The sequence below is a fragment of the Myotis davidii genome, unplaced genomic scaffold (genome assembly GCF_000327345.1).
Source record: "Myotis davidii unplaced genomic scaffold, ASM32734v1 scaffold38, whole genome shotgun sequence".
NCBI classification, from domain to species: domain Eukaryota; kingdom Metazoa; phylum Chordata; class Mammalia; order Chiroptera; family Vespertilionidae; genus Myotis; species Myotis davidii.
In genome coordinates, this window is record NW_006291383.1 from 4,133,706 (window position 1) to 4,144,592 (window position 10,887).

The window sequence follows — 10,887 nt, forward strand, 5'->3', positions numbered from 1 at the left end:
TTCACAAAAGGTAGGGTTTATTCAACGATGTTTAAAATATTTGCTGGGTTCCCATTATGTGCCTGGGTGCTGAAGAAATGTGAACAAGCCAACACCCCTACATCGTGTAGCTTACATTTTAAATGTATGACACACAAAATGAGTAAACAAAGACATAAATAAAAACAATCACTGACTGCGATAAGGGCTAGAAAGGAAGCAAACTGGGTGCTATGATGGGAAATAACATATGGAGAGAAGTGGATGGATTTGAGATGGAGTTTGGAGGCAGATAGGCAGCGTGACGGTGGGTTGGCTGTGAAGGGTGATGGAGAGAAAACTGAGGGTCTGGACAGAGGAGGGGAAAGAAGGTAACAGGAGTGAGGGGAACAAACATGGCTTCTGTGCAGGCCACTCTCCTGGTCACTTGCACAGACCCTCTGTCAATAAATATCTATTCAGCCTCCAGGATGTGCCGGCCCTTTAAAAGGCACTGGGGGAATAAACCATGACCTGAACGAGAGAAAGGCTGGCTCACAACTGAAAATTCTGGGTAACCTGAGGTATACTGTTATATGTGTTAGGATTTCAGAAAGAAAAACATCCACCCACGACAAGTCAGCACCCATTAAAGACCCATTCTTGCTCAGATCATTGTTGTGATTACAGGGATGGAGGTGCAGGGAGAAGCCTAAACACGAGAGAGTAGAGCTGCGAGTAATAAAAAGTTCTAATTGAACATGTGGGTGTAAAAAGAAAATGGCATTGAAAGGCTGGAGTTGCAAATCACTGCAGCTACACTCTAGGGAGGAGGTGGCATGACACTCTGAGCAGTTAATTCATGCGAATGTGACACTGAGAATGAGAAGGGCACACCCAGAAAGCCTCCATGGAAGGTAAGATACTGGGCTAGGTTCACGAAGGGGTTTCGCCTTTCCTCTTTCTCTGAGGGAGAAAACAAAAGACTCCCAATGCCTCATCTTCTCCATCTGCAAAATGGGCACATCCATTCACCATTCCCACCTGCGTGGGATGGCTGCACAGAGCACGTGATTTCCAATCCCCATGCCCCCACTGACACTGTTCCTTACCTTCCAGGACTTGCCCCAGCCTCTAAGACCCAGCTCAATGCTACTACTCTCACAAGGCTTCCCATGGGATTTTAGCCATGCCTCACTTATAATAATGACGATGATAATTATCACAATATTTCATATTACTCATTACAACTAATGTTTACTGAGGACTTATTAAGTGTCAGACGTTTTCCATATATCATCTCATTTAATCCTCTCACCCATTTTATGAGGTCACAGAGCAACTGGGTAAGTTGCCCGAGGCAACACAGTAAATAGCAAAGCCAGGATTCAGTTCTAGGAGCCAGATCCCAAGGTTCTTAACTTCTCATCACATTTCATCTCCCACCTATAATGGGAATTATAAGCTACTCACAGGCAAACCCTTTGAGTACATCTAGCCTAGTCCCTCATTTTAGAAATGGGCAGAACAAGGATCAGAGAGAGAAAATGGTTTGCCTGCTATTACTCAATCCATCATGACTCCTGAACTCTGGTGTTATCAGTACTATAAAGTCCAACTCGGCCTCCACCGCCATGTGTATCAGTCTGTGCTAAGAGGCTGAGGGTGGGATACATCCCAGAGCTCAGTTCAGGCGTCCTGTCTTGTGACTAAGCCACTGAGTCAGGTCCAGCCAAAGATGCAGCAGTCTTTGAGGGCCTCCCTGGGGTAGGTGGGGAAGAAGGAAAACTTGCCCGATGGAGCCCTTTCTGTGTGCCGGGCACTAGGCTGTTCGCTGTAATGTAGTATTTTCTGAACCCTTGCAACATTTATTCTGGACCACGCTCACAACTGGGGAAGGCACAGCTGAGACTGGAAGGTAAGGGCACCACCTCAAATTCACTTCCTTCTGTCCTGCGTAATTCCAAGTATTTCTTGTTACTTCCTGGTGTTATCCCCCTGCCCCAAGAAAGCAATTTCCTTCTACTACATGCAGTTTGGAAGGAAATTTTTTCTTTCTTGTTTTATCTTTCTTACAAAACAAACAAGCAAATGTTTCCAATCTCTAGTGCTTCTTGTTTGCTACGTGTTTTTTAAATTCTGGAACTGGAGGGTGAGAGGCAGAGAATAACTAGGTTAGTCCATGGTATGCTGACAACGCTGACCTGGACACACAGTGAACTGGACAACACACTAAGGTTGCAGGGCAGAGAATGTTGTGCACCAAATCCCAGGGATATTGACACAGACTCAGAAAGGAAGCAGAATTCCCCGGAGACCCAGGCACAGCAATGGCCAACTCACCCTTGATGATGTGCCTGACAATTTTGATGGAGCTTCCTCTCATGTTTAAGATCTGATGAACCCTCTGCCGAATCTAGTAAGGAAGGGGAAGAGTGGGAGAGAAAGAAAAAGTATTATTTGTCCTAGAAGACACCAGAATACACCATATTGAGAGTATTCACCTCACCCCCATCCCTGAAAAGAGTGAAGGCCCACACAGAGTGAAGGAATTCAAGGAGAGTGTGATCCACTTCTTTTTTTGAGAGTCTCTAGCTAGGCAGCTGCTGAGGAAGGTGGCAGCGAAGGACAGGTCCATCCAGGGGAGCCCCTCCTACCTGGGGGACGTTGGCATTGCAGATCTCCGCCATGATGTAGCAGATGTGCTGGAGGACAAAGAGCCCTGCGTCCAAGCGCCGGAGGTAGAACTCATCTTCGGAGTCATTGTCTATGATTTCCCCTCGCCGGACCATGTCCTGAAAATGAATGAACATTTGGAGACTGAAGCTGGATGGTGGGCAGCCTGGGAAAGAATAGGCTTCTAGTCTCCCCGTAATACACAAAAGAATAGCAACTACAACAACAGTAACAAAAGAAAACCACTCCACCTTGATTTACCTCCTATTATTCTAACACCTTTCTTATGCTCATTGTTAATGGACTAGAGGCCCAGAGAGAAAGGATTAAAGCCCATTTTTTTTTTCTATATGATGAGTCAAGGACAAAATGATATCATCCACATACTTAACCTAAAAAAAACCCTACCAACCAACCAACCAAACAAACAAAAAAACAACAACAAGCTGACAGGGACACAAATGTAAACTACTTATCTGTTTCCACCCATTCTTTCCTCTTTGGTTCTGGCCTCCATAAATAACCTCTACAAGATAGCTGGCAGGGACACAAATGTAAGCTACTTATCTGTTTCCACCCATTCTTTCCTCTTCGGTTCTGGCCTCCATAAATAACCTCTACAAGATATACTTAACTCTCTTTCTCTTCCAAATTAAATTAAACATAGAGAAGAGAGGTCTCCTTTCTCCACAACTCTGCCTTGGGACCCTGGTGAAACCAACGGCACAAGCACCCAACTTACATATATGTGCTACTTTGGGCTGACATTGTGTCAGATGCAAATTCTGCCAACCTGTCCGTCTCATTCCACAGTCCAACCAACACTCCTTTAGGCTAGAGCCCTAATACCGTAAGTGTCGGGAGTCTCTTTCCTAAACCTTTCTTACCCCAGACCTATTAGACTTGCTGTCCCCAAATTGATTCCTCTCTAGATTAAAAAAACACACAAAAAAACCCAACAACTTTGAGAAATAATTCATATACCATATGATTCACCCACTGAAAGTGTGCCCTTTAATGGCCACGAGTATACTCAGAGTTGTGCAACATCATCACAGTCATCATCGGACATTTCATCACCCCTTCCTTCCCGTTAGAGCCCCTTATGTAGTGGAGTATGACCACCTCGCCTGAGAGGGCTCTTCTCCCCATCTCAGGGCCTTTACTGGGCTCTCTCTCAAGCCAACACTGCTTTTAAAAAATCTCTACCTCAAAGCCTTTCCTGATTATTTAGGGCTAACAACTCCTCCTCCCTGTAATTCCTGAGAGCACCCTCGACAAGCCATTTCACATGACCTCTTCTTGTGCATCATATTCACACTGGTTTCAGCATCACCAACTTCCTGCTTCTATAACTCCCTTTAGTAAGGTAGACGGTGAGCTCTGTGAAAGTAGGGACTGAATTCTGTCTTTGTATCCCAGCTCAGTAAACACCCACGCCGTGAAAGAAAGGAAAGACATCCCCGTCTGGGCTGTCAGCTTTCAGAAGGAAGAGCTGGGTGAGGGGCACCTGCACGACTCACAGGCCGTCCCAAGACGACAGGTGCTTAATTCAAGCTCCTGATGACAACCATCCATTTCTTAATTCTGTCAGGAGTTTTATGGCCATGGTTCCCCCTGACAATTCAGACTCCTGTCACTGACAGAAGCCCTTGGGACTCTGCTTTCCACTCTCCCAAACTCAAAGGACTTACCACGGTGATCATCAATCTCCAACAAGAATCCTTCTAGACTATTTAGACGCAGACAATGCACTTTCTTATTTGCCCAGGGGGCCAGCCTGTAGCAACACAAGGCTACTTTTCATCCTGCTCCTAAAGGCCTCTGTCTATGAGGCAAAAGAGGGCTGAGGACTGGCCCGGCCCTGCACTGGAGGTCACTACCACGAATTCCGAGCTTCATTTAGGAGCAAATTCCTTGGTCATCTGGTAATAGTGTTAATATTCACGGAGTGGTCATGACTGCGTCCATGAGCTAGCACTGGACCAGTGTCCAAGGAGTTTAAAAATAGGAGAGCCTCTTTAGTTTTTCATTTACTCATAATCATAATGTCCTGCTCAAACTCCTATGTGGTCAGCAGCTGGGCGCACAGGGAGGAAAATTACTCCTGACTTCCACTCATGCAAAAAGCATTTGGTGCTAACAATTTACATTTCTATAAAGCTGTAGAGTTTAAGTGTTATTATATACATGGTCCTTACTGCCAAATTTAAAGAGAGCAGGGAAGGGTTTATTAATCCCATTGCACAAATCAGAAGACACACAGAGGGCAAGTTGCTCGTAAGTACATAATTAATTACCAGATACCAGAATATGAACTCTCTGGGGACAGGAATCCTGTCTGGTTTATCTCTGAGGGAGACATGGATAACATGAAGCAAGTGTTCAGATCGAGGTCTTGCTTAGTGCCTGGTAGGCAAGGACACCTTTCTAATCATTGAGATAAGGCAGAAAAAGAAGAAAAATGGAGATGAGATGTCCTGGTCTTAATCACCAAGGAGCTGAATGTCTGTCTGGGGAGAAACACAGGAAATGACCAAAAAGTAAAGGGATACATACAGTGCATCCACAAGTTACAAATAATTACAAGTGGGTGATGATCAGGGTTGGTTAAGAGGTCAAGGTATCTGGGAAGAAGTGACTTGTGGGTAAGGTTTCAAGGCGCCTGATGGGTAGACAGCCAAATGAATGCCTTAAGAATGAAGGCCTCCCTGAGGCCTTGTGCAAAATGCCTTATGCTGTACATAATTTCTGCTCACCAGTCCCCCACTCATACACACAGCATACACAGGCCTGCCCTCCGTTTTTTGGCCTCCTCGCCTTTGTTTGTAATGTTGATATTCTCCCCCCAATCTCTACCATAATATAAGCCTACAATGTGATATTCCTTATAAAACTTTTCCGGAGATCTTTGAAATATTTTCAAAGAGTTTCAACTAAATGTGATTTCCAATTCTTAAAACTCCCAAGCCTTGGATTGGTACCTCTGTTATGGCAGCTCCCAGGGCCTACCTTGTGAGAGCGGTTAACACGTGTGCCTCTTTCCTGTGCTGGCTCCCTGGAAACACGAGTTGTGTTTCACTCACACCTGTGCTCTAGAAAGCACCTTGCATGGCACCTTTTACGTAGTGGCCTCTTGGAAAGAGTCTGTTAAGCAGGGCTGACAGCAGAAGCTCAGCATTATTAAATGAGCTGTGCTGCTGACTCGTGTGGATGGGGAGAAGGGGAAGTGTCAGGAAACTGTGAGGGACATGCCTTTGACGGCTCGCTGGTGGGTGGCTGAAATGCTGGCCAGAGAAGTGAGACATGATGGGAGCAGACTACACTGTGTAGGAGAAATGTCATGAACAAGAACATGAAACCTGTATGATGGTGTAAAGCATTGAGAGGCAGGCAGGGGCCACAATAGCAATCTATGTGAGAAGTAGATCAGATGGGGAAGTGGGGAGGGGAGGGAGGGAAGGGGAGAGAAAAGAAGTCGACAGGAAGGAAGTGGAAGAGAGGAGAAATGAAATCCTTAGAGGTGTGCAAACATGGGAACTTGGAGTGGAACACATTCATTCACCTACCTGAGAAAGATATCCTGAACACCTAACTATGGCCCAGGTATTATATGATGCATTGGGGGCAGCAAAGATAAATAAACAGTTCACCTAATCAAGGAGATTTTAGTCTAATGAGGTTAACAACTATGAACAAATGGTTTTTAAAAAAATGAAGTAATGGCTCTTACAAAGGTCTTCTCAAACTGTGTGCCATGGGAATCCACAAGAAGGACAGACTGAGTCTGTCTGGGGAAGTCAGGAGAGTTCAAGAGAAACGTAACATTTGAGCTGCATTCTAAAGGAGTTTTAAAGGTGGAGACAACATTCCAAGCAGAGGGAATAAAAGCAGTGATAAAGGCAAAGAAAAGTCAAGTTGTTTTACAGAGAGAAAGTGAGAGAGATAGAGTTAGAAACATCGATGAGAGAGAAACATCGACCAGCTGCCTCCTGCACATCCCCCACTGGGGATGTGCCCACAACCCAGGTACACGCCCTTGACCGGAATCGAACCTGGGACCTTTCAGTCCGCAGGCCGACGCTCTATCCACTGAGCCAAACCGGTTTCGGCAAGGAGATTTTAGTCTAATGAGATTAACAACTATGAACAAATGGTTTTTAAAAAAAATGAAGTAATGGCTCTTACAAAGGTCTTCTCAAACTGTGTGCCATGGGAATCCACAAGAAGGACAGACTGAGTCTGTCTGGGGAAGTCAGGAGAGTTCAAGAGAAACGTAACATTTGAGCTGCATTCTAAAGGAGTTTTAAAGGTGGAGACAACATTCCAAGCAGCGGGAATAATAGCAGGGATAAAGGCAAAGAAAAGTCAAGTTGGCCAAGGTAGGAGAGAACAATGGAATATCACTCTCTCTAAAAGAGAGAAAGAACAGAATAAAATATACATATTTTGCTTATCAGATCCTAGCTAGCAACAGATCATATTACTCTGCATTTATTACTACACACTGGGCATGGTATGAGGCAGCCTGACTAATAACCATTGCTCCCACTGCCAGGAGGAGCAGCTCGTGTTTACTGAGGGCTTATCAAGTGTCAGGCTAGTGCTCAGTGCTTCTCATATATTTACTCCCTTTCTTCTCACAAGTATTGGGAGGTAAGGATGGTTACCCTCATTGTAGATGAGGAAACTGACTCAAGCAGAGCAACCCCCTCAAGGCTAATGGGTGGTGGACCTGGGATTCCAACCCGAGTCTGAGCTCTTTTCACACTACCATGTTTGTGCAGGCACAGACTTCACAGCTATCTAGAGAGCAAAGGAAGATGCTAAATAAGAGTGGCAGAAAGGCTTAAGAATGGAGCTCAGTGAAATTAAGTTCTTCCAATTAGGTCAGAAATACCTCGGGTGAGTTTTCCGTTTTCATACTCTTCCCCACAATCTGATCTCCTTTTAACCAGAGAGTTACATACTGTACTTTCCAGTTTCTCTAAATACTGTCACCGAGACAGGATGGGCTCAGGAGAGCAATGCCAAACCCCATTTTTCCTTTCTTCAGAACTTCAACTCTGACAACGTTCAAGTCGACATTCTACTTTTAGACACAGGGCCACATGATTTGAAAGTGAAATTTTAAAATGTAGATCTGAGATACAACTATAGCTCATCGCCAAGAAAGGCATCACTGAACACGCACAAGATGAAACAGAGATTGGTTTCTAAGACGAAGTTTCTGCCCTGACAGATTCAGAAGCATCATAGAAACCAGCAGACAGAGAAGGTGGCTGCTGTCAGGATAGCACCTTATCTAGCCTGTTACAACTCCGAGCTATGGAATATTTACTGTTGGGCGGAAGTGCGCACTCTGTGTTTAAAGAGAAAGAGCCAAAGAAGCAGGATTATTATGTATCATTCTGATGGAAAATAAGAAAGTTTGGGTACAGTCCTTTTTTAAAAAAAGATTTTTAACTAACTTTTAGAGAGAGAGGAAGGGAGAGGGAGAGAAACACTGATGTGAGAAACATCCATTGGCTGCCTCTTGCATGGCCCTTACCTGAGATAGAGCCTGAAACCTGGGAACCTGCCCTGACTGGGACTCGAACCAGCAACCTTTCAGTGCGTGGGATGGAACCCAACCAGCTAAGCCACCCCAGCCAGGCCTGGTGCAGTTATTTAAGGAACATCTTCTCAAGTTCTGGTCGTTCTAAAAGGAAGTGGGATGCACGGCACCTTTATTATCCTCTCCTGTCTCATTATGTGTGGGAAGGGACAACGTGTAACTGGAGTAATAAATTTCTGGCCCCTTTTCTGGGTTTCTAATATGCTAGATAACCAATTGATCTTGGGATAAGGACTTGACATGGCTCACTGGATATCTGGGTGTGAGAAAGTGGAACTAGACACCTGAAAGAACTCAGGATATCTGACACTCCAAAATGGCTGTCAGTACAGATCAAATCATGACCATGTAGCCAGGACTGTCTTTGGAGAAATAGTATTGAAGTAATATAAAAGTTCTAGACACTAAAAAATAAATCATCACAAACTTCTCTACACCCCATTACTTCCCTTATAAAAGGTTCCAGAAGAACTAAAAGATTCCGCTCCAGAATACTCTGATGGTTATGCACTAGTAAGGTACAAGTGGGCTTGCTTCACTAGCAGGGAGGAACTCTCCCATACTGCTGTAATTATTGGGATAAACGCTCATAAATGATTCAACCCTGTTTCTGCTCAATTGGCTGAAGTAGTGACAGGCAGCCCGGACCCATTGGTTGTCTGGTTCCATGTCCACTGAATATAACCCAAGTGGAAGGCTTTGCTGGTTCCAGATTACTACAATAATGTAATTTGAACTGAATGCGCAGAAAATTATCAATGTGTCCTGCAGACTCTTCTAAATAGGAGTATTTTTCTGGGTTAAATATAGCTAGTTATGCCAGACTCTACATAGTTAAACATTTTTGATTATGAGGCTAATCATAGAGAAAACAAAAATGAGGGTTAAAAGTAGGAGTTAAAGAATAATATAGAACACCCAGGACCTTCTATCTTTAATACCCACAGGTAGGACAGAGCATCAAGCAAATGGGATCAGATTCCAGCTCTAATACTAACTTACTAGTGTCCATAGGCCAATCAGTCAATGTTTCTTGGCCTCAGCTTCTTTGTTTGGAAATAAGAAGCCTGATCTGGATCAGGACAGAGAAATAGGGTTCACTCCAAAGGTCAACTCTAATCTACGGTAGTGGTTGTAGAGTACTACATTGGAAAAGGGTGGTAAAGCTGAGCTGGAGTTCAGTGGGGATGAGCGATGAAATTGATTAGCAATGTCTGCATTGACTGCAGGATAGGGAGTGGTAGTGAGCTTCACCTTTGTCTTCCCTGATCTGATGCTCTTGAAAGTTCCTTTAGCTTTGATAACCTGTGACAAATCCAGGACTGAAGCACTTCCATAACCAAATGAAATGGATTTCTGCCTATATACATTTATATGGATAGACTGAAGCTGTTGACTGACAGGGCTTCCAGATCTTTAGAAGTACAGCTATAAGAAATGCTTGAGTAGGAGACAAGAACTGTCACCTCAATAGGACATGATGGTCAGCACAATTAGCTCATCTTTTTGTCAATAAATAAACTTCCCTGCAAGAAAGAGACAACCTCTGTACCTGCTGTTGTATCACACAGGCAATTTAAAAACAGTGTGGGCATGTAAATCAGGTGCTCTTAAAATGCAAATATGATTAATGGAGAGTAAAGAGAAATTCCAAAATTCCAGTACCTCCTTAAGTGCTGTAAACATGTCTTACTTTAAAATTTCAGAATGAAAATTTATATATACGCTGAATTGTATATGAAATAATACAGAAGAGTTAAGATTTAAGGGAAGTCTTCCACAAATTAATTCACTCAACTCTCACCTTTGAGAAGAGTGAAGGTGACTGTCTTTGCGAAGCAATGACAACTCAACATGCACATACAGCACTCTCTACTTCCCAGAGCAGCGTGTCTGCATTAACCTGACCTGCCGCGTATGCCCTGTGTTGGGTACGTACAGCAAATATCATTTTCAGATTTCACATAAGGAAAAATTGAGACAGATGTCAAATGACTGTCACTGAGTTTTGGTTAGAGATTTGAGTGGAACACATTTCTAGTCTAAGACCTTTTTCTATTAGTCCTTTCACTTTGGCAAGAGATGGGCTGCAAAAATGGAATAACAACAATAGCAAAATTTCCTGAATCTTTACTGTGTGCCTGGCACTGTGTTAAGTACTTCCATGGACTCTCATTTTCCCTTAAACCCTAAAAACTATGACTATGTCTACTTTTCAATTGAGAAACTGAGGCTTTATTAAAGACATGAAATTTCCCAAAGCTCATGGTTGAGTAAGTGTTGGGAGATGAGATAAAAACCTACACAACTTTGGCTCTAAGCCTGTGATCCTATCCACAGTTCAAAGAAGGAATAAGCCTTTGTTTTATAGACCTTATTCAGTATCATCTTACCAGCAAATGGATGGGATTTTTTGCTTTATGCCACATCTGGGGACTACTCAAACGAATAGCATTAAATGTAAGGTCATATACCTTCTTAGCCTGTCTTATCCTTATTAAAGCGAAGAAACTTTTTTAAAAAGGGAGGGAAGGGATTGTAGCTAGACCAGCAAATCCCACGTGTAATTTGTAAGAGTTAAAAAAAAAAAAAAGATATTCTGAAAGGTTTTGTTTTGTTCAGTGCACAGGAGAGGA

At 43.5% G+C, this 10,887-nt stretch overlaps 1 protein-coding gene across 1 annotated transcript in view; it reads right to left on the bottom strand.

The window, feature by feature from the left end:
• CTNNBL1 (catenin beta like 1) overlaps positions 1 to 10,887 on the bottom strand; it is a 171,676-nt gene that overhangs the window by 6,166 nt on the left and 154,623 nt on the right. Inside the window, exons 14-15 of the mRNA XM_006764492.2 lie at positions 2,616 to 2,753; positions 2,302 to 2,374 (exon numbers count right to left, since the gene is read on the bottom strand). Coding sequence (XP_006764555.1) covers positions 2,302 to 2,374; positions 2,616 to 2,753 — 211 coding nt within the window. The remainder of the gene's footprint in view (positions 1 to 2,301; positions 2,375 to 2,615; positions 2,754 to 10,887) is intronic.